This window comes from Molothrus ater, chromosome 8 (genome assembly GCF_012460135.2).
Source record: "Molothrus ater isolate BHLD 08-10-18 breed brown headed cowbird chromosome 8, BPBGC_Mater_1.1, whole genome shotgun sequence".
NCBI lineage: Eukaryota > Metazoa > Chordata > Aves > Passeriformes > Icteridae > Molothrus > Molothrus ater.
The window spans coordinates 6,480,979-6,505,714 of NC_050485.2; the positions used below are offsets into that span (position 1 = coordinate 6,480,979).

General features: G+C 44.2%; 1 protein-coding gene across 3 annotated transcripts in view; it reads left to right on the forward strand.

Moving 5' to 3' along the window:
• Positions 1-7,299, forward strand: part of RTKN2 (rhotekin 2) — a 50,985-nt gene extending 43,686 nt beyond the window's left edge. For all 3 annotated transcript variants that reach the window (XM_036386109.2, XM_036386110.2, XM_036386108.2), the window contains 2 exons: positions 338-445; positions 2,410-7,299. In XM_036386109.2, coding sequence (XP_036242002.1) covers positions 338-445; positions 2,410-2,963 — 662 coding nt within the window. In that variant the 3' untranslated portion in view covers positions 2,964-7,299. The remainder of the gene's footprint in view (positions 1-337; positions 446-2,409) is intronic.
• Positions 7,300-24,736: the final 17,437 nt, after the last annotated feature.

Here is a 24,736-nt window from a genome sequence, read left to right on the forward strand (position 1 = left end):
TTGATGAAGCTTCCCAAACCTTAATTTTTTAAATGTTTTCCCCCTTGGATTTATACTGTTTGAGGATTTGAAGGCAAATTATGATCTTTAGCCATCATAGTGTAACAGTAATGCTGGAATGCTTAAATTCCAGCTAGGATCTTATGACCTTTGTGCTCAGAGAATGAATACAGAGGTGAAAATACAAATTAATCCTGAGCATTCTTGCTAAACAAAAGTAAATTGTCACTGTTTAGTATTACTTTGGAGATAGTTTCCTGACACAACCTAATAACTTCCATTTTTTTTCCAGGCTGATGTGTTTAAGTTCCAGTCATTGTTCTCTTTTCTCTCTCAGGCCAGTGGAAGCATTGTTGTGAGGAACTTATGAAAATTGAGATTATGTCACCACGGAAACCACCTTTGTTCTTGACAAAGGAAGCGACCTCCGTCTACCATGATATGAGTAAGTGGGATTTGCCTTTTCAAGTTGCAGAGTAACAGAAACAACATTGTCTGAATTCAGATGGCTTCTGGTGTTAGTGGTGAAACACTGAGTTTTTCAAGGACAATTCAGACAATGAAAGAGCAACATAACTGCATACCAAGGAGTTGATATTAAATCTGAATTTGTAACAGTGCAAATAATGAATACATTTTTATACCTTGAGCTAAAAAATCTGCAGTCTCTCCTGAACACACTCAAAACAGCTGTCACTAGAAATAAACACTCATGGTAGGAGTAGTATACAGCTCAGGAAATGTAAAGGTAAAATAGTCCAGCTTGCAAACCAATTGCATGAAATTAATCTGCCGTTCTTACAGCTATTTGAAGGCTTACCTAGCATAACTTACCTAATTTTTTGGTCTTTGGCAATGATGTGGAAAAATATGCTTGGAAAATCTAGCTAGAACATATCTGGGACTTGTATTTTTGCAGAGAAAAATGGTATGCAGCAGGATTTTTTTAATAGTTTTGTTACAGAAATAATATTTACAGACTAGAAAAAGTAGGTCACTTTGTTTTACTGGGTCCCATGCAGTATTGACTGTGAAACACTGTACAACTCTAAATGCCTGACTGCTTGCTGCTTGGGATGGAGCTGTGATGATGCTCAAAATGCCATGTGGGTCACTGAGTTACCATGCATCAGAGCACTGAACAGTCAGGTTTTATCTAAGCTGTGAATGCAGAGCAGAAATGCAGTAAATGAACCACACAGAAGCTTTACAAAGGTAACACAGTAGCATAATTCCACTGATACACGTGTACCTCAGTGAGGAGCAGAACACAAACTCCATTTCACTCTTAACACACCATTTTTTTCACCATTTTTTTCCTGGATTATATACAGTATTTGTAGCACCCCGTAGCCAGCACTGGTGAGGCAGCTCAAATCCTGTGCTCAGTTCTGGGCCCCTCACTACAAGAAAGACACTGAGGGGCTGGAGTGTGTCCAGAGTAGGGCAATGGAGCTGGGAAAGGGTCTGGAGCACACAGGAGATGAGGGGTGCCTGAGGGAGCTGGGAGTGTTCAGCCTGAAGAAAAGGAGGCCTCGAGGGGACCTTATGGTTCTCTCCAAGTACCTGGAAGGAGACTGTAGCCAGGGGGGATTCAGTCCCTTTTCTCAAGTAAGGAGTGATAGGATAAGAGGAAACCACCTCCAGTTGCCCCAGGGGAGGTTTAGATTGGATGTTAGGAATTTCTTCACAGAAAGGATTACCAAGCAGAGGGACAGGCTGCAGTGGTGGGGACACCATTTTGGAGATATTTGAAAGACAGATGTGCAGATGTGGTGCTTAGGGACATGGGTTGGTGGTGGACTTGGCAGGGTTAACAGTTGGACTTGGTGACCTTTAAAGGCCTTTTCCAACCTACACTGTTCTGTGATTCTATTGAAAATCAGGTACTGCTGCTGTTTGAGGCTGGTACTACTGCAGTATACATGGAAAACTCAGTAAGAAGAATAAGAAATGGAGCAAGGCAGTCCTAAGGCACACAGGGAAAAATTATATATGTAAAGATGTCCTATTTTCTACAGCTGGCAGAACAGGACTATTTAGTCAGACTTTCATAGGCCTCCTGTGAAACAAAATTTTCAAAGCACTATACAACAAAATGTATTTAATAACTAATACATACAGGTTTCCCTGTAGTACTTTATTTTTTCTTTTACTTGGAAAGAAATATTGGTGCCTACCCTGCTGCCTCAATGCCAGCTGTCACAAAAATAATTCCCTCCTGTCACCTCAGTTCCATCTTGGATAGCATATGTAATATTTTCCATTTTATCCATTAATACTCTTAGTTCAGACTTGGTGAAATAGTTAATACAGGTTTGTATTCTGAGTAGTAATAAGAAAATAGATAGAAGTAAAATCATTGGCGGTGTTTTAATCTGGGTTAATTGCTGTCCCTTAAAATTACAGGCATTGATTCTCCAGTGAAACCTGAGGGCTTAGCTGATATCATACACAGGAAAATTGAAGAGAGCGATGGCGAGTTCCTTCTTGGCCAGCAGAAAGAGCCTGAGTCTGCCCTGTGGGCATCACTCTTTGATGGATCTCATGAGATGACTGTTCAGAAAAACGTGCATCTGGACCCAAGAAGAGATACTACCAGTCCTAATGACAGCAGAGGAAAGAAAAGAAGAGCTCCACCTCCGCCCTCTGATAAGTCACCCTACAGTGCAGAAGCCCAGGTGAACACAGAGCAGCTGGGCAAGGAAAACTGGAGGAAGCCTGACCACACACCTGCCTGTAGCTCTTCCTCTGAGTCAGTGTTAGCTACGAAAATGCAGCAGCTGCAAACCCCCATTGCTCCTCCTCGCAAAATTGGTCTTTGTGGGAAAAGTGGTTTAGCTGGCCTGGGGAATCCTGTTTCTCTGCTGAGCAAGACCAAGTCTGAAACCAAACCAGTCCCAACCCCTAGACATAAAGGCATCACAGAAATACTGGACCCCAGGTCCTGGTTGCATCCATAGGCATCATATTTAGCTTAGAGGAGTCTTTGGAATTTAAAGTTTTCCAGCCTTCTCCTAATACCCTTCATTAAAAGTAGATTTTAGCATTTAGCTCAAGTGTTTCCTGTGAGCCAGGGCATTACTGCTAGCTGCAGTCTCAGCTGTATTCATTAGTGCTCTTATCTAAATAATTGCACTGGAATGGGGGGGTGTTTATCTCTGGAGTAACGGTGCTATTTCTGAAAACAATAGTTCAGTACTTTCTTCTCGAAAAAACCACTGTGTTCAGGGTAACCTCAGCTGTCCCCACAGCAGGGATGTTACCAGTGCCTTCTACCAGTCCCTCAGCTTAGCCCAGCCACAGCTCCTCAGACTACTTAAGTGGGAATTCACACATATTCAGCACAGATCTTGCAAAGCTGATTTTCTTGGGCTCCATGCTTGCTGCATCCTCTCTCTCCCTTGCTGTTTAGGAAACGCTGCCTATATGGTAATCAAGTATGAAAAGCTTTTGTGCTGTTCTGAATGGCTCTATAACTCCATACAAATTTCTGAGGCAGTTCTCTCAATTTAGTGTGGGATTTCCCAAGTTCCTGCTGGTTCATGTGCAATTGGAATGGACCAGAATTATCTGTCTTTGAGCAAGGATGTGATCCATCACTGATGTTTTATTCTGGGCTAAGACAAGCATTTAAAAGCAGTTGCTTGGGTATGTGCTCATCTTACAGTTGTTTTTCCTGGCAAACGTGGGTCTGTAACACAGCTCCTCCTTTGTGGAGCCTCTCAGCTGTTCCTGCTAGGGAGCTGGTTTGTAAACAGGCAGTGATACTGGTAAGCAAACAGGGCTTTTCCACCACTTGTTCCTTCTGCAATAGCAGAGAATAAGCACTTCAGGTGAAGATACTGAACTTTGAGATTCTTTCATCAGACTGTTCACTTCTGTTTCACTTCTATAAGGAACTATGGGTTGTTAGGGTTCCTGTGGCACCTGCAAAACATCTACTGCATAAGAAAAAGCTGTGTTCTCTTGGATCCACAGCTTAAATACCCAGCCATTTCCTTGGCTGATGCGTTTGTCTCAGATGCTGGAACTTATCCAAGGGCAAAGGCTCTGCCTGCAGTTCTCCCTCTGGAGACTTGGTGCTCAGACCTGTGTTGAGAGGGTCATATCAGCAACTGTATACATACAGTTCATTATTTATTTTTTTTTTCCCCAAAATATGGATGGCCCTGGGAGCTTTACCATTTCTCCATAAGATACTGTGGGCATGGTTGGTTGGTTGTTTTATTTTATTTAATTTTTTGTCTTCAGCTAAGCTCTTGGCTCCACAGTTGTAAAGGTATCTGCTGAATTCCCTCAGTAGTTCATTTGGGATGGGGTTGAGAGGCAGGTTTCATTTACAAATCCTTTTGCAGGATTAGAGCCCTTTGTTCTAGAATGTCCTTGTTCATTCTTCATTTAATCACGTTCCATTTTCCCTCTGAAACAACCATAATCATTCTTACAATAAATCATGCTGTTACTTAAGTGGATGGTTTGTGAATGGCTTATAAATAGGAACAGAGAAACTGAAGAAAAACTACATGATTATGTAAATCAGACAGTCAACTAAGTGGACTGTACAACTCTGAACAAGAAATGGGAAAAATTGGGAGCGGGGGAAGAATATTTTCCAAAATGCAGCTGCAGCTTATTTAGCTTTAAATCTAGCCCTAAATGTTTCTGTGCTCAGAAAGAAAAAAACACCTTTTCTTGGTAACCCCCTTTAATTTTGTAGCTATATTTTTTAAAAATCTCATAAATATATAAGGATAGAAGGCACCATGATGAGGATTTATTTTTAAATTCAACAGACCATTGAATTTCAACAAGCTGTTTCTCTATTAAATTCAGTGGCTTTGTTTTGAACTGAACATACGTATTTTAGCACGGCATTTAATATTAATTTGAAGTCTTCAAGTGATGAGAATTCACTCATACCTCCTGTTGCAATACTTAATTACCCCAGGTACATTTTTCACTTGATTTTCTATTTGCATTTCTAGCTCCACCTTAAGTTATTTCGGTCTTTTTATGCATTTGATTGCTTATATTGATCTCTGTAGTATCAGCTTTTCTAATTGCCTGTGTGTAGTTATAAATCATGATTATGTCCCTTTTAACCTTTTCTCTGATGAGACTGAATTCCTTAACTTTCCTATGGCAGTGGATGTTATCCAAGACAAATTAATCTTCACGTTCTTCTCTGGATTTCTCATGTACAGAAGTATTTGTAAGGGTGACATCTGCATTAGATGCCGCATGTCAATAGTGATCCATCAGGACGGTACAGAGCCATAATGTGATCCTCTTGCTCTGATGAATATCGCTCCCTCTCTCTTTCCTCAAAAATTGTATTATCTTTTCTTTTTCTTTTTTTTGTGGAAGCATTGCCTTGGATGCTGACTGTTATGGGCCAAGTCCTCTTCAGAGTCTTTCTCAAAAATGTGGTACATCATCCTCTTATTATCTTACCTTATATTTTCTCGGAAATACAAACAGTGTTTTACCAGCATTAAAATACTGCTCATGAAGTGATCCAGATTGCTCTAAGTGACCTGTCCTCATTCTTTACTACTCCAGCAGTCTGCGTGTCCTTTGCAAATTTATTGCAAGTGATTTTTACAGTTTATTCCAGATCATTGATTTTTAAAATTGAATGCAAGGTAAGGTTTGTAGAGAGAGGCGATAAGTTTTTATTACATCAGTGACATGGGTAGGGGGTGGGGAAAGCAAACAGGCAGGCCATTGAATTTCTGTCCCTTTTGTCCCAGAGCTTTTAAAACTTTCAGTAAGATGGCAAACAGCTAAATTTCTTGCTGAATCCCTATTAATACTGTATCTTGACATTGTTATTATGATATTTTAAAGAAAATTACATGTTCATCTTTTTTTCAGAAAGTTACTCAGGGTTCTTGTGGGTACACCTTGAGGTGTACCTCTTGAGGTGTCTTGTGGGACACCTCAGTGCAGGTGTCTTTGCAAGCCAAGCTTAACATATGTAAGAATAAAATGCAGCCTTTTGCTCAAGACCTATTCTCCATGAAGCTGTGTTGATGTTTTCTATCTATCTTCAAATTAGACTCATGTGGGCTAGTTCATGATATTGCAGTGACCACCATTAAGCAAATAAGGCCATTCATTATTCTGTTAGTCTGCTTCAGAACTACATAATCCCTGTTATGAAGACAGAGTTGATTCAGATTTTAGTGTTTATTGCTACTTTGCCTTTCTTTCCCCTGCCCCGTTCTGTATTGCCATTAGTGCCTTTGCATCTTCTGTGAAGCAAGTTGGTTTAACCAATAAAACCTGCAGGCTCCCAGGAAACAGAGCTCAGCTATCCAATAAAGTCAGTGCCCCTGGAGGAGCTGCTGCTCCCAGCAGCAGAGGAGAATGTAATGTTTCACCATCTTAGCAGCTGCATTCAATGAGGATGCTTTAATTGCATGGCTCAAAATATCAGGGATCAGAACCCAGAAGTCATTTGGCAGCTTCCTGCTGGGATGAGGCTTGGAGGACCTGTGGCTGCTCCCAGCCCTTGTGTCCCATTCCCCTGTGCTCACATTTGTGTAGGCAGGTTGGAATGCTGTCACCTGGCTGGGAAGTCCATTGAGAAACACTTCTGCCAGGGTCAATGGCTCCAATGATCCAGTGCAGCACAGGGAGGACGTTGGTGGCACCTGCTGAACCACACGTGGGATTAGAGACTTCTCTGAGGAATGTGTCTGGCCTGCTCTGGAAACTGTACCTGCTTGTTCTCTGCTGGGATTAATTAATGCTGCTTAAAACCAGAATTGAGTGATTGGATGCAGTCTTGAAGTGGGGGAGACAGAAGTCAGCCTGAACTATTCTTTTAGGAAGTACAACTTGAAATTAATTGCTAGTTCAAACTTGAATATAAATTTCACAGAACATGAACTTCCGAAATATTGACTGAACAAAGCCTTAACTTATTAACTTTTTATATTTACATAATGTCTTCAGCTGTTCACTTGGTTTTGGAATGGTAGACGGTACTTTCTGTGGTTTTAAAGGCATTACCTTCACATGCTTACATTTTTACTAGTACTGTGGGTTTTTTTTCCCCATGGTAATAATACTAATAGTTATTTTATGGTGGCTTGTATGTATTTGAAAATACTGTCATAGTATTCAGAGTTGATTTCTAATTAATGCAAACTGCCTTAATAGAAAAATGGAAATTTGGACACTAATGTATTGTGAAATGTTAGAACAGAAATCTTCTTGTTTTGCTGCTAGCATATTGTATTTCTGTTAAAATATGCAAGTGAAATTAAAAACGTTTCTAGAATAAAAGGTTTTTGGTGTAATTTCTTTCAATCTGGAACTACATTAAGCTTTACTCCAGTGTATAAGCCATGGGTGATGGCTGCTGTAAAATGAGAGCTCAGGAGTGGCTCCTTTTCCCTTGGGCCTGCCATGAATGTACCCCTGTAGGCTCATACTGACAACAGCAAATACTATCAGCCTCAGTTTTCTGCCCTGGATGAAGGGAGGAAAAGCCAAACTGGCTTTAATCAGTTAAATCAATGCTCCCTGCTGTTCACTGAATCCAACAGACACCACGCTGAGTAGGTAAAGTCAGAAATGTTATGAGATGCACCTCTTTTGCACAAATGTGCCACAACAAAACACCTTGGTTTAGCTTTCATCTTACTTCTCTCATAGTCATGGAGGAAAAGATGCCATGAGCAGATTTACAGCTTGCTCTCTGCTTTGTAAGGTGGCTTCATAAATAAGCCACTGCCATCCATTGATTAATTAATTCATCCATCCATTAATTGTTTTCCTTTCACAGGCACCCTTGTGCAGAAGGGGAACTCTTACCCACCTCACCAGCTAGATCTCAGTGTGACACTGCTAATTTAGAGCTAACTGAGCTGCTCAAGTAAAGTGTTCTTTTGACCCAGTTATAAAATTACTGTAATAAATGCAAAAGGAATTGCAAGACATTTTAATTTTGGAATAAGAGTCCATGAAAAAAACAAAGTGGGATTGACAATTGCAAGGCAGGACAGTGCAGCTGAGTGATTTAATGAAAATTGTGCTGCAGCTAAAGCTGCTGCAGTTTGCTTCAAGCAATCATGGGAATATGATATGATGCTCTCTTCATATAACCATTAGCAAATGGTTAAACTGTAATTGTTCCATATATGTATTATATACTCACAAAAACCCCCAGTTTGTGAGCCATCAAAATAAATTGCTTTTTATGAGGAAAGAACGATCTTTCAAGATTTTTATATCAAGATAGCTTTCTAAATGTTTTTTATGTACCTCCCCAAAGGGAGAAAATTTATAATAACTAGTGAAGTGTCTTTTATTCTGTTACAATATTTCTTCACATTTCTATAAACTTCTTGCAAAATAGCTACAAAAAGACATTATTTATAATATACATGTTTCACCTGAAGGGTTTTTTGCAGTTCTTGTCCAGTGTTTCGTAGTGATACAGGAATGCTTGCAGAAGAAAGTCATTTCATACACAGCCTCTTACCAGCCCTTAGTAATTACAGGCTTTTTAATATGCAGACGTGGGAAGCCTTTTAGTCTGTCAAAGTTTCCCTTTATGTCTCTGTCTGGACATGAATTCAGAGTGGCAGTTAAAAGTAAAAAATTATATTCTTTAATTTACTTAAATTTTGGCATCACTGTTGTCTTGTAGCACTTGCAGCTTGATGATATGCCACAAGAGTTTTTCTTTCCAAGCATTAAAATTTGTGTATTTTCTTTTGCTATGAAGGAAAGGGTCAGCAAGTGTTCACATTCACATTCCTTTTTCTGTCACTGACTATAAAAGTGGTTCCAAATACAAATATCATTGATTAAGTTTTATCACCCAAAAGGAAAATGGTCCCAGTCTTTTCCATCTTTGTTTGGGTTCTATTTTCCATTTTCTCATTAGTGTCTATTTCAAAATCCCACATGTATTTTGATGATATCTTTCTTGAGCTGGGTGCCCAGAGCTGACCACGCACTACTTGCTCAGGGGCACTCTTGATTTACAAGAACAGAATACGTTCATTAATATTGCCTCCGTTTTAGCAATTCATTGTGCATTAGCAAAAACCAAATCAAAATATTTCCATCACTCTGTGGCCAGAAGGGTGTGTGTCTAAATAAAGATGTAACTTAGGCAAGGGAAGATCTTAGTGCTGTTATAGTGAGCTTAACATCTCACAGATTTCTCAATAGCAGGAAAAATTGTTATAACTGTGTGGCTGGCACGAGTGAGCTGCTTTGTCCTCACAGCATTTTTTTCAGATGGCAGCAGCTGCTTTACTTTCTTTGGTTTTGAGTGGACATTACTCCTCAGTCCGATGTCTGTACAAAAGAGTTGAGAGCTTTTGAAATAAACTGAGAGCAATTTAAGTGACCTTCCCATGCCATGGATGGATCAGCTGGAGTGTCAGCTGCCAAAGCACTGAGTTGACAGATTCCTAGCCTGTATATTTGGCTGGTAGGAAAATAGAGGGCCTGTGGCAGCTTTGCCTTTCTTCTGAATCCAGACCTAGAGACTGGATGTAGAGGATGAGAATACTCTTCTCATTGCTGTAGCTTTATCACACAGCATGGGACACCTGATGTGGGGCAGACCAGCTCTTCAAGCATGGAAAAAACTAGGCTCAAAATTAGCAAGAGTCTCAAATTTTACTAACTAAATGGAAAGCCTTTTATTAAGGACAGATCCTAATAATGGTATTCAACACATGGCTTCAGGTCAAACTGGATTTAATACACCATGCATTTTATATATCAGGATTTTTCTATTATTTTAATAAGAGTTCATTTGTGTGTCTAATAATACATCACATTTTACTCATGACCTCATTAGGAAGATTCTTAAACATTTGCTTGATCATTATCCTAAAGAAGGATAAAGGTCTGCTGTCTTGGGAACACCTCCAGTTTAACCCAGCTTGTGCAATAGCCCCTTGAGCCTACAGCCTGATGTACACTTCTCTGTTCATTCATTTAAAATAATGGTATAATTCCTTGGCAAGTAAAGTTAGTGATTTCTAAGCATTAATATGTAATCTTCTATTTACATTTTTTGTAATTATAAACCAGAACACATGAGTCTTCAGCTACTCTTCAGCTTACTAGAATGATTAATACAAGCTTCAGCTACAACTTGTTTACTTGCTTCTTTCTACATTTCCTTTGGCAGGGCAAATTCTGTCAACCATATCTGCAAAATAAAATTTAAAAAAGAGAAAAAAAAACAGGAAAGGGAAAAGGAAAAGATAGAGCCAATTATTTAGTTAGGCTCTATCTGTCTCATGTTGAAACATTAAAGAGAGCCAAGGGATTGCTGCAAAAACAATTATTGTTATATCAGGGTATATACAAGTGATAAATTCAATTTGGGCTCTTACTTATTTTAAGCAAGAGTCAAGGGAGGGGCCACAGTTTCTCTGCCCCTCACTTTTAAACATGATCCATTGTGACAGAAGTTTCCATCACACTTTTTGAGGCATTAGCCCTTAGGGGTGCTTGGTTTGGCAAAATAGTGCCATGTTCATGACTGACTTCAATACCACCATCCTCACAGACCCTCTGAACTTGGGGCATGAACTTGGGAAAAAGAATTCTAGTTCTTCCCATTTCTAGAGAGATCATGCTAGCAAACTCTTAGCAACTTTTAATGTAAGAACAAGGCAGTTTTGAAAAGCTGACTATGTTACTAATTGGATGTGAGCAACAAGCCCAATCAGGATGTTTTCTGAGAAGCCACCTGGGCAACTTTTTCAGCTTTTTATAGTGACATAATATTCAGAGAAAATATTGTTTAGTCCTTGTTCTTCACTTTTGAAGCCCTTTACTATAGAGAATTTTGAATTTTTAAGCTCTCCTTCCCTTTCCAGTGTCACTGTAGGAATCAGTCTTATCTGGCAGAAACATATTTCATCTCAGCTGACTTGCAAAGCACACAAGGTTACAGCAGTTGAGAGAAGGAAGCATGGCTTGGGATTGGCCAGTGTGCTGCAGGCTGTGACTTGTCCATGAGCAGAGTTTGGGACTGTCTCATGTGAGACACTCTGGTCCTCGTGCTGATAAAAGAGCAGCAGGCACAAAGGAGCTGGAGAGATCAGAAACCCCTTTCCAGTCCATGCCTTCAGTGCCTTCATCATGCTTTATCAGCAATCCCACTATTTTCTACAATGCTCTAGGTCCCAGCAAAGTAACTCAAGATACAAACTGTCCTGATGCCCTCTTGGACATTTGTCAGGAGTGGATGGCATTTCCCAGCATCAAGGTGCACCAAGACAATTTTGCCCAGCCAAGTCCAGAGCTGAGATCCCCACATGCCTTGTTCTGCTTTTTATCCCACTCCAGTACAATCACAGTAGCTCCCATTGGGAGAAAGTTCTAAAGTGCTTTATAATCATTAAACTTCACAGTACCCTTTGGATTAATTATTTGTATGGCAGAAGTCATCCACAGAGGTTACACATATGAGATATCCATGTCAGCCTTTATAGACCTGACTGTGCTCAGGTTTTTTGCCCATTTTAGCAGCATCCTGATCCTATAATCAAATTATATGTATAAGTTCTGGTTTTGATAAACTAAACATAAAAGAACAAACAAGCAAATGAGCTTTTCTACAGCCTCTTCCTCCTCCTCTGAGTGCAGTGTTTCAAGGTCCTCATGGAGCGCTCCCTGGAGCAGGGCTGCAGCTTACCAAGCCTCAGTCCCTCCTGGCACTCTCATTCATGCATTCTGTCAAACAACATTTTCTTTGATTTTTTATCAAGATCTTCTTGACTGAGATCTTCAAAGCAATTAATTCAGTGCTCCATGATTGCAGCTGCTGAATAATTGTTTGTTAGAGCATTTTCTTTCCCAGGCAAGAGATGTAAAGTAGTTGCTCCCCTCAATAAACAAGTTGTCAAATGTGATTAGTTAATGGACCTGTAATCATGCGATAGCATAAAGGTAAGGATATGGTAAGTGTGATGTGAAAACGCATATTTAAATTAAAGCTATAGGGGAACATTTTCCCATAGGAACTCTTCCTATCAATGCTGAAATAGACAATTTACTATTCACAATGATTAACTGCAGATCATTAATTAACGAAAACAAGAGATTAGTCATCAAGCATTTCAAATTAAAGATGCATTGATTGAGTTACTTTTAGGTCTGACCAGGAGACCAGGTCAGTGCCCAGCTCCCCATGGCTGAGCCAGCCTTCCCATATAAACTGGCATGAAGAAGCAAAAGCCTGTTAAAATTAAGGTCAAAATTGTACTAGCCAATATTAAGCTCCCAGAGCCTGAAATGTGATCCTATGCTCCTATTGACCAGCCCTGTAATTTGCCATAGTGTTTCTGGTCAGACACATTAGGAGGCAGAAATGGAGAACCCAGGCTTGTGGGGAAGAGGGAATGTCATTTTTTGGCAAGTGAATGCTAAATTCCAACTTAAATGCAGTTACAGAGAGAATGTATTATAGCTAAAAAAAATCTAATTAGCTCATTTTTATCTCTAAATAATAAATCTATCCTTCTGCCTGCCCTTTAGAAGAAATCTGAGACAATCCTGCAGTGGAATCTGTGGAAAGCAGAAGCCCTGTGCAAAAGAATCTTGCAAGGCTGGGGGTTTTTTCCTTCCACCCTCCCTTGGGAACTGTACATTCAATAGTATCATTTCCTAAAAGAGTTTTCCTTGACAGAAAAAGCAAATACTTTTATTTTTGTTTTTGTTAAAAGCTGTATCTATTACAGAAATTTAATTCTCCATTTGGGAATTATAAGCAGTAATACAATAATAATAGTTGTTGGTTACCACACGCTTATTTTAGACTATTCCAGGCAGCTGCCTTCTGCTTTTTGTGCAATCTCTTAGCATTAGGCTCCAATATAAAATAAATTACTCTGAACTGTCTGCCAAATTTGACTATTCTTTTAAAATCAAGTAGCTGTTACTTACATTATGTAATAGCAACAGGGATAATTTAATTACCAAGTCACGTATGAAAAATAAGACTTCAGCCTGCAACCTTCAGGAAATTAACCACCTAACTGCTATTGAAAAGATGATCAGGGTACATAATTCTGGTACAATGGACCTGTGAAGGCCACTGCAGCAGTGATGTGCTGCATAGTCAGAGGCTGTGGGGTCACTGCTGCTTCTAGCCCAAATCTGCTGGGATTTTGTTTGCTTTATGGAGGCACTGGAGGCAAAGCTTTCCTAAGTGTTGAGCATCTCCTCTGCTGTATCCCAGGATGAGCTCCCCGCACGCTGCCAGTCCTCACATCCCTGTGGCACATGGGCCCAAAGGCAGTAATTCTAGAGAGGGCTGACACACTACTGGCCCCTGGAGCTGTGGACAGAGTGGGGCAGGGATCTTTGCCCCAGGGCTGGCTGTGGTCCCTATGACCCCTCACAGCCTTGCCCCACCATTTGGGGTGCCCCTTTGCCATAAGGGCTTGTGCAGGACTCCAGCTTCATGCTCCTTCCTCAATGATTTTTACAAGCTGAGCATTTGACCAGGACTACAGGCTACCACATATGTGCTGGTAAAGCAGGTTTATAAATAAAATCCCTCCAGGTTCATCTCCTTTGTGGGTTACTTCAGTTACTCCCATTCTTCTTCTTCCCCCTGGATGGCTCCCACTGTTACAGTGGGTTCCCCTGATTCCTCTGCCTCTCTTCCACACCTCTCCTTTTCCTGCTGCAATAATTAAGGACAATGATTTCTTAAGAGAGTGTTTCAAGGTACTAGACCTTTTAGAAGTGATCAAAGGTAGCTGGACGATCAATCAAACACACAAAACCATGGTTGGACTGCTCAGCTGAGGATGACATAGATGGCAAATGTCACAAAGCTCATGATAGTATCCCCCAAGCCAGTGAGACATGGGTTAGGACCAGGTTACTCCAGAGAGCTGCACCTGCTGACAAAGAGCATCCAAGCTTTCTTGGAAGGCTACACACTGGATCAAGTGGATGCATCCCTTCTTTGGCTACACATTGCTCGAGAGACATCCTCTTGCTTGTTAGTATGCAGCTGGTGTGGTTCACTAGCTCTGCCAAGCAGAGCTTTTTAATTGTCCCTCGCTGGAGAGAGGAACTTCAGAATAAGAGAATGATTAATGGAGGGAAGGAAAAAAAAGCAAACAAAATTTAAAAAGGGATAATAAAAACCCTCAATGAAAGTGGAACGATCAAGATTTATGAGAATTCTATGAATTCCTCACAGCCGTTCAAAGCAGGATTTCATAAGCCGCAGCACACCTCACTCGGCACATCCTTGAACGAGAATGGCCGCGTTTACGCTTTCATTGACACCACCTCCATGCCCGCAGGCTCCAGGCAAGGCCTGTTCACACACGTTCGGAGCAAACAGAAAGCCAGACAGCCAGGCCTGGGTAAGACGGGACCAGCTGGAGGGGTTTTGGGTGCGAGAGGCGGGGCCTGCCTGCAGCACAGCTCGGAGGGACCGGACAGGGCAGCAGCACCCAGCAGAGGGACAGCCAGGGAGTGGGGACATATACCAGGGTACCACAATGAAATCTGGTTTTTTTCAACTGCAGGACCACAGCAATTGGATAAATCCAAGTTTTCCAAGGAAGGTTGACCAGCTTGCATTCAGCAGTGTGATGTTCAGGACTATAGCGATATAGCCCGGCAAACCTTTTCCATTCCCTTCCACCTCTCAGGGAAATCAATTAAATGTCTCTGATCTGCTTTTTCACTGTGGCTGGGGACAAGGGGGGTCTTCCTATGCTCCTGCAGGGGTGAGCACAAGCCAAACTGCATTAAGGGTGCCTTCAAGCTGCCTGAAATTGGACATCATTGGAAGACCTTAGCAGATCTTCTTCTCTGGAGAGAGTTCAACAGAGGAGAAGTGCCTGGACCAGCTGTGAGACATTTGCAATGAATTGTCTCCATACTAAACATTGGATGTGAATACTATCCCTGCACTCCCCATAAACTAGTCCCTTCATTGCCAAACTCCCTTTAACACAAGGGGGTTAAACACCAAGTTAACCTGGATGGCAAAAGCCAGGAGATTCCAGATCACTGCAAAGCACAGCTTTTACATGATCACCTTTGTAGGCAGCAAAGCTCCCGTTTGCCCAGGATGGATCACAGAAGTTCTGCTGCATGAGGTGCAGGATAACTGACAGAAGAGTTGGTTATAATTGGATGAGATGGGCAGAGATGATACCTGAGCATGGAATGTCTTAGCTTGCAGACAGAAATCACACCTGAACTCCTCCGAAGTGCTGAGGTGTGCAGCACAGTCAGTGCAACTTCCCAGAGGTTGCAAACCTTTCTGAACAGGTTCAGGAGCCAGATCAAAAGGGTACAGGTCAGTATGATCTCAGAGAGTATTTGAGAACATAATTCAGGGGCTGGGGACAGGAGGGGTGGAGGAACAGATTGCATTCATACTCCCTCCAGGTAATAATCATACCATTAACTTGAAATGTTGAAGCATTTATGCTGTCTATTGTGTGCACATGTGTATGCATAAGTTTTAACACTGCCAGCCACCTATTAAGACACACACAGTGGGAGCCCAGACAGCAGGGCTTGTAAAATGTGACACCCAGCTTCTGCATCTGCCAATTGCTTCTAAGCTGGCTGAATCTAAGTGACATGTTCCTTCTTTCTTCTCTTCTCCTTTCTTAAGTAGATAAGGAAAATAAATCAAAATGATACAAGTACAACTTTTCCATTTCTTGTATCACCCTCTATCTCAGTTCTACCACTGCCAAAGCAGTGCTGCTCACTTCATGAGGATGGCTGTGTTGATGGAGCAATTTTCACAGGGCTGAGGACCATTGGTGCTAATTTGCTGGCTGCACCTTCTGTGCTGGTCAGGTGAGGCAGCATCCACACTCTGCAGCAGGGAGCTGCACAGGGCTGTCCATCCAGCTCTGGATGATCTGGCACAGGGTGATAACCACGGCCTTGTGGAGCAACTGGCCTGGACAGAAGCAGTGCAGCCACCATGGCATCATGTACTATATTGCAATGTTTCAGCAAATATAGCTTGCTTTCAGGAGCCCTAGTTAACACAGGCAGAGGTGGTTTTTTTTTTTTGGTTTTTTTTTTTTGTTTGTTGGTTTTTTTTTTTTTTTTTGCTTTTGTTTTTTAAGAAGATGGTTTTGGAAAAAAATGAAAATTAATAACATATTCTTGCAAGGGGAAGAACAAGAAGCTCTTCACTTTGAATAGCTGAGGTGTGCTACTTCTCACAGCTTGCCCTTTGCATGTTGGCAGCTCTGTCCAGGCCCCATAGTCTTTCCCTAACTTCTTTCCAAACACTAAAAGCAGTACTTGCATCAGTCTTAAAATCTTGTGACTTTGCCCATAGTAAAACACTACAAAGGGCACAGTTAGTAGCCTTAATGCCTTTTCTTTTCCACAAAGCTTTCCATGCAGATAAAACACTCTGTTTATCACTTGATAAGTCCCCATTGTGTCCCCAGCGGCTCACCTGTACCTCAGGTGTCAAAATCAGTCTGGTCCAGACCGGGCAGCATCTTCCCACTGCTCTCAGTGCTATGCTGGGCTCTGTCTCCAGCTGTACCTCACTCTACAGCCCAATCCCAAGTCACTTTGAGGGCACCATGTGGCACAGCAGATGTTGTAGCTGAGATGACCATGCTACACAGAGCATCATCATACAATTTCAGAAAGCTTCAACCCATACACAGTAACACCTTACCATTTCAGAAGGCTTCAGAAGGTGTCTGCTCATACAGAGTAACATCATTCCACTTCAGAAGGCTGCCAGCAACTGCCCCTTTTTTTCTTCAGCCCAACCTTTTATACCCTCATGGTTAATGCATTGCACCTGTGTGCCCTCTGCTCCCTTTGGTGATTGGTCAGTGCCCCTGGGCACTCCATGGCTCATTGCCTTCAATGCTGTTCACCTGCTTCTCACAGCTGTGGCCCATTGGGGATCAGGCTCAGCTGCAGCCCCACCCCGATCACCACAAACTGAGTTGTAATATACAATGGCTCCTATAGGTACACAAAGCCCAAATGCACAGAGAAGCTTCTACAAAATCACCCAGCCCTCACACTTCAGCCCCCCTAACCTATGGCAGCAGGATCATCCCCGACCAAGCACCAGAATGGGATTCCAGCTTCTTGCTGGAAGAGGTGTTTGGTTTGCAGCAACACAGCAGGGTGGACACCACTCATGTGTTACTCCAAAGTGCTGGTGTTCAATCCTAGGGCGTGGCAAGAGCAGGAGCTGGGTGGGCTCTGTTGACAGCTGCCCTACACAGTAAACCACTTCTACCCAATCCTCCTCACCTGCTTTCTGTCAAGTCTGCCAAAACTGTACTGAAAGATCAGGAAAAATAGAGCCAAAGTCTTAATTTCTGAATAGTATCGCCACAAGAAACCATCACCAGGCTCCTCGTGGAAAACCACTCTTTGCAAAACTGGCAGTGGTCCTGTTAAGGCCACTGCTCTCATGGCAAATGCTGAGTTCTCAGTACTTCAGGGCATGCACATATGATCTCTCTCTCCCCTTCTCTGCATATTGGTATTTTATATAAATCAGTATTTTCTAGTCCTTAACAACCTTTTTTCTCCACCAGCAATTCATCTCCCATCTAGCCAAAGTGGCTCAAATGGCAAGGGTGGCTGAGGGGGACACCAACAGGGACTGAGCCCAGCAGTGGCAGGAGAAAGCAAACACATTTGGCATGGCCATTTCACAAGCCTGATCACCTACAGGTGAGCTGCTTGTGCAGGGCTGGTGTGTTTCTGTCTGTACCTGTGAATGCAATTTGTTCATCAATTACTTACACATAAATTTTGAAACTAAGAGCAACCAAATAACCTGATAAACAATCCCAGCCACCAGGGACAGAGGAGCAGCAGGCTCAGAGGTAATTATATATTTACATTACATATTTATATAATGAAAGTGTAGACAGTTTATCTATATAAGTATATAAACCTACAGATAAAAATATTTATACAAATATAGAAATTATTTTATTATTTTAATTATACTTTTGCATTTATATCTACCTATATAAACATAGATTTAGCACTTCATTATATATCTTTCTAATGATAGCTTTTATATTGCCCACAGGCATTATGAAATCCTGCAGGTGGCTGGAGGGGCAAGGCAGGCAGTACCCCCACCCCAGGGAGAGCTGAAGCACAGGATCAACCTCGCAGGCGCTGGGAAACCTCCAGGGGAAGAACCACTGGAGGGTGATGCAGAATAAGCCCTCCATGAGGAGCCACCCCCCATCCCCACTGCAGCCACCTGTACCCATTGCTGCCTTTGTTTGCCATCGTCAAACCCTGGTACCTGTCAAACAGAGAGGAAAAAAAATCTCTCCCCTAAAAATTCATTATCTCACTATTTTGGATAAGCACTGAGAGAAACATCCATTTTATGTCCTCCAAGGAAGTTCTGCAGGTGAAACATTAGCCTAGCTATTTGCAGAAAGCAGAAATGCAACCCTCTGTTTTCCATTAATTTTTGGAGGAGAGGATGGGGAGGGGAAGCAGGGATGATGGCAGGGAAAGCAGGGATGACAGCAGAGACTAGGTGGCAGTTGGGCTGGAACCATTTCTCCTGCATCATGAGAAATCAGAAGCATCACAGATTATTTTAGTCCCTTTTTTGTAGGTCACCTTTAATAGAAATGTTAATAAAGCTGTTATCTGTATATCTGAAATATTATATGGTAGCTCTGTAATTCACTGTCTTTATCAGCCTTCTTTAATGTATAATTTAATGCTTGTATAGCTATTTTGTTTGGGTATGACTCTCAGAATTACGACTAAAAAAATCTGTATGCTAGTTAACTACTTTTTATGGAAAGCATTTCTTTCATGTTATTTTAAAACCATGGAGCCGGGGGAAGTATTTTATGGACCACGGAATCTCACAGAGTAGTTAATTTCTGTCTGAGCTGGTTTCTTTGCTATTTTAAAGGATGCCATCAAGATCATTGCTATTTCTCTTGGTTGGGAGCCAGCTGACTCTTCTGCAGTTGTGACACATCCTTGTGCTGTATTAAAGATGGGGAAAATAGCAAACATGGGACTTGGATGCTGCTGTGTGGAAGGCAGGAAGAAGGCTCTGCCACCCCCGGCCACCCCAGGGCAGCCACTGCTTGAAATCAGGCACCAAGCATGCTGCACCTGATGGGTAAAAATTATTTTAGCCTGGGAATATGGGAGAAAAAAGGTGATGATAACCCATGTGCCCACTGTCACTATTCCCTATCCCAGTGTCCTGCCAGCTGGGCACAGGGGCCAGGCACTTTCTTCCTGCAGGCAGCAAATGGGCCTTGGCCATGTGCATGCCATGGGCTCAGTGGGGCATACGAGCCTTCACTGTGTGTGCCTTTGCTTGGTGCACGAAGTCTAAAAGCAGTAATTGGGTGGTTAGCTGAGCCCTAGGCGAGCTCGGGCGATGCACTAAATATTCTGCCTTTTGTTTCATAATGAATTATTCTGTGTATCTAGAGCAAAGGGAGTTTTCTTTTTTGGTCTTTTCTCTGCAGTTTGTTCCTAGCCTACTTGCGGGGGTGTGTTGAAATCTTTGCTTTTTGCTTATGAGGTCAAGTACTTTAATCAGGAGCAAAAAAAATTGCATGCTTTAATCCTAAATTCTCTGAGTGGCTGCCAAATATAATTAGAAACAAATGGCTTTATTCTTTATTTGAGAGCTCCACAGACACTGGCAGGGGGCAGAGGGAGAGAGCTTGGTTTGCCTGGCTGTTTTTTGGGGAGCTTGCAGACAAAACCACTGCCAAAAAACCATGAGAGAGCCCTGCAGAGGATGGAGGGCTTGGGCAGAGGGGCAGGAGGCAATGCCAGGGGAGGATGAGGCCCCTGTGTGTGCCTCCTGTGCCAGCAGCTTGGTAATTCCTCCCACTGGTACTGGACACTGGAGGAGCTGGTGCAGGGTACCAGCCCAGCGGAGCCACATGGCCATCACCTGTTCATGTAACCACACAAGCTGATCATGTCAAGTTCCCAGCCAGCCCAATGGGACCTGAGCGGGGAGTAGACACCCACATGCAGAGCACTCCAGGGGTTTAGCACTCCCTGGGCTTCCCTCCCAGACTAGCAGTGGCTGAACCCCAACTGGGTGCACATGTAGTGTTTAGGTTATAGGAACTGAATTCTGCTCTGAGCAACACCAGCCAGCACCTCTCACTGCAGAGATCCACTGCTCCCCTGCTTACATACACCTGGGTTGCCTGCAAATCCAACTTACCTCTATTTAGGTGTATCCATGAACTATCCACAGAACGAGAGAGGTGCAGTAGTTTCATCCTCATGGCGTGGACCACCACTGTGTCCATTGTGTATCCTTTAATACTTGGGATGTAGGCTGGGAGTGTAGCATGGCTGCCCCTCATCTTTGCCTCCTGCTGCCCATCCCAGCACTTCCACAGCTTTGCCTCATCATGGCACCTGCCTCATGGAAGGGACATAGCATTGCCCAATGGCACTGCAGCTACCACACCTCTGTGTCATGGCCCTGAAATAAAATGGCACTGTTGATCACCCCTCTGGTGTCTCCCAGCATGAGGGGGCATTTGAGTTTGCCCAAGTCCTGGGGGTTGTGAGACACCTATTTCAATAAAAAAACAATTTTGCCATCAAAATGGCTAAAAAGCAGCTCTCACTGACTTGTGCAAGATGGGAAGTTTTGCTGCATTGCCTAGCATACCCCATGGCACAGCAGTGCCTCACAGCAGCCCCTCCTGGCATGGCAGCCCCTCACAGCATGGCAGCTGCTCATGAATCACCTCACAAAATGGCATCCCCTCACAGCAACCCCCCTCCAGGCATGGCAGCCCCTCACTGCATGGCAGCTGCTCATGGATCACCTCACAGAATGGCAGGCCCTCACAGCAACCCCCTCACGGCATGGCAGCCCCTCATGTCATGGCAGCCGCTCATGGATCATCTCACAAAATGGCATCCCCTCACAACAACCCCCCTCACGGCATGGCAGCCGCTCATGGATCACCTCACAAAATGGCATCCCCTCACAACAACCCCCTCATGGTATGGCAGACCCTCATGGCATGGCAGCTGCTCATGGATCACCTCACAGAATGGCACCCTCACAGCAGCCTCTCACAGCATGGCAGCCCCTCACAACATGGCAGCCCCCCACAGGATCACCTCATGACACTGCAGTTCCTCAAGCATGGCAGCCCCTCACAGGATCCCCTCACAGCATGGGCAGCCCCTCACGGCAGCCCCTCACAGCATGGCATCCCCTCAGGGCATGGCAGCCCCTCACAGGATCCCCTCACGGCATGGCAGCCCCTCACAGGATCCCCTCACAGCAATGGCATCCCCTCACAGGATCCCCTCACGGCATGGCAGCCCCTCACGGCATGGCAGCCCCTCACAGGATCCCCTCACAGCATGGCATCCCCTCACGGCATAGCAGCCCCTCACGTGCTGGCATCTCACTGCACATGCCCTGGGGCATGGCCTGGGCAGAGGAGGGGATAGGGGTGCCTTTCTTTCCTTTCCTAACTAAATTGCAGAACAAACTGAGTAACACTTGCAAGTTCAGTGGGTTTCCTCCCTCTTTCTTCCATTATTAGACAAGCCCCTCATGGGCCCGGCATCCTCAGCCGGATTTCCCAGGAGAGCAGCCCCCACACCCAAGGCAATTGGTTAATTGCTTTGATGCTCATCACCAAAACCAAGCGGCTGTTGAGCCACTTTGTCCCCAGGAGCAGCATCAGGAGGAGGAGGAGGGAGCTACCAGGATTTTTGTGCCCGTGTGCGCACCCAAGGACAGGGCACGCGCGCTGGCCCCGCAGGCACCCCTTACCCTTGTGAGCACGGGAAGGTCTTAACAGCTGCCACCATTCGCAACTTGTGGGTCTCCTGAATGTGGCCCTTTTACCCAAATCACTGCTCTTTCAGCAGCCACGAAAATCTTCATGAATTTGTTTAACCCGCTTTTGGGCATATTCGTCCCCAATCTGCTGGCTCTCGTGGAGGGTTCTGTCCCTACTGCCTCAACCACCAGGACAGGGCACCTCTGGCCTGTGACCCGGGGGGCTCGTTCCAAAGGTGAGCACTAGATGGAGCATCTGACATCGCGAATACGCTTTTTTTAATCCCGTAAAGGACAAACTGAAAAGCTAAATGAAAGCACAGATTAAGCTGTATCCCTGCCTGCTGGCTGGACACACATTCCCTGCGCAGGGGGCAGCAGGGGATGCTGCCTGGCCACAGCCACGGCTTTCTCCTGCAGGAATGCAAACCCTTAGCAGCCACGGCTCCAGGTAGAGGATACTTTGGGGGCCACTCCTTGTGCTTTCCTCAAGACCAGCCAATCCTCCCATGTTTCTCTTCAGTGACTTCAGTTGTGAGTGTGCCCAAATTTGGGAAGGCACACATACAGGTTCTATTGTTTTTGCTTTGGGAAGAGCAAAAGGTGTATGATATTCCTGGAAAGCCTGTGGGTGAGCGCTGAATTTCCAAGAGCAATTAGGGTGCCAGTTAGGATTAGCAGTGACGTCTGTGTGTGATCAGCTCCTCCCAGCAGCGGAAACTTTGCAGAAAATGTTCCTGATATATTCCAGAGCAGAGACACTGCTGGTGAGGCAGAGACAGAGGAAGGGCCCCACTCTCAACAGGTTGGCATCATCATGTGATTATCACTGGCCCCAAAAGGATGCAGCTGCGGCTGAGCCAATTTCCCTGTGATCCATGCAGGGCAGGGGAATCCTGCCCCAGGACCTCCACTGCCTTTCAGCTCTCTGTGCCCTCTGTTCCTTACCTGCTGGGGTGCAAGGCTTGTGAAAGTTCTGTGAGGTCCTCAAGGGGTGTGTGCTATGGCCCAGGAATCAGGAAACCAGGTTCAATGACATTCTTTTTCTGAAAGGAGCCTGGCACAGGGTACTACCATGTAACTGTGGAAAAGCGAAGCAGCGGACCAAGAGCCATCAGCCAGGGGAAGTAAACTGCAGCCATCAACACCAGACTGTGCATCTCCACTTTTCTCAGACCCTCAAAACTGTTAATTCCCTGCTGCTGGCAGCTGAATTGAAAAACCGGTGTGACAAGGTGACAAACTCTGTCTGCGGCAAGCCAGGGGTACAGCATCTCTTGTCCTCTCTCAGATCACTGGACATTTCACTCTCAAACACAGAAGCACTTTGGAGTCCCTAATAGGGGGACAAATTCTTCCTGGGTGGAGCTCTGCTCCTGCAGACCCCACCAGCCACTGGTGGGGTGCACTGTGTGCCGCAGAAGTGCCCCTGTTTCCCTGCAAATGCTTTGGGTGCTGTCAACACAGACTACTTTGCTCTGCTGCTTTGCCCAGGTGTGGGTGCTCTGACCCCCAAGTGACCCCCATCAAACGCACTGGGAAGTGCCCAGCCCAGCCAAGGGAGGATGCTGTGCCTCAGTGCCACTCACAGGCCAGGCTGGTCTGGCTATGAAAAGCTCCAGGGTGCTGCTCCTGGGATCTTCTTCCCAGCCACGCTCTGAGGAGTGGGTAAGGCAACCCAACAGGCACCCCCAGCACTGGAAAAACAGGCTGTGCTGGCTTACATTAATCCACAAACTAGGAAGGGCTAAAAAAACCACAAGGAAGCAAAGCATGGTGCTGGAAACCAAGTTGCCTCGGCCATCTCTGCATCTCCTGCAAGGGCTAGCTTCTACATGTCCACATTTCCTCCACCTCTTGCACCAGTTGGCTGTGTTTTCAACTTAAAAAGAAAAAAATGCTTCAGCTTGGCAAAGATAGAAGTGGATTAGGGGAAAAGGTTTGCTAGAAGGCCTCATCTTCTCCCATGACTTCACATACAGTGCTGGTAACAGCACCAAGCCTGAGCTCAAGAAGTGTTTGGACAACACTGACAGGCACAGGTTGTGACTCCTGGGGTGCCCTGCACAGGGCTAGGAGCTGGACTCGAAGATCCTGATGGGTCCCTTCCAACTCAGCATATTCTATGATTCTATGATTCAACAGTGCTGCATCCTTTACACATGCCCAGTGGCTGGCTCTCCTCCTCAAGCTGGTATTTCCCAGCACACAGAGGAGGAAATGGTTGTTTTTGAGACTGCAGCATGTATTTGGAAGCTGGTGAAACTGGTCTGTGCTTGCCTGGCCACGCACCCAGTGCAGGGAGAACGCACAAAGCAGTTCCAGCCTCCAGGATCAGCCATGGCCTCAGCTCCTGGACTGCCCAGGGACGGGAGAGGGAAATCTCCCTGTTCCATGGCTCCAGAACCATGGAGCTAAGAAACAATGTGGAATTAGCAGGTCGCTACTGGGCATTCCTGTGCTGCTGCCGAGCTGTGCTGGACAAGGGCAGTACCCAGGCCTGACCTACACACAGCCAAAGGATTTTCCCACCTATGGAGACCAGGAGTTTAACAGCACTTGCTGTGCTTATGGGCTCTCAAAGGGGCCCTAGATTTATGGGGGGCTTTTCAGACCCACCAAAGAACACAGTAAAAATTACCTTTGCTTGAGGGTTGTTCAGCATCATCAGCAAAATTAGTAGTTAGCATTTGACTCCCAAGATTTCAGAACCTTACCCATGTTTGAGCTGGGGAGAAGAGGGGGCAATTTTCAGATCCCAGCTCAAGCCTGCAGTACTGGCAGAAAAACATTCTACTCTGAGATGCAAATTGAGCAAATTTGCTACTGGAGCCATTGGCTAAGCATGGAAGTTAACCTCTCAAAAGCTATTCCTATAGTCAGCATGATCATAGCCACACT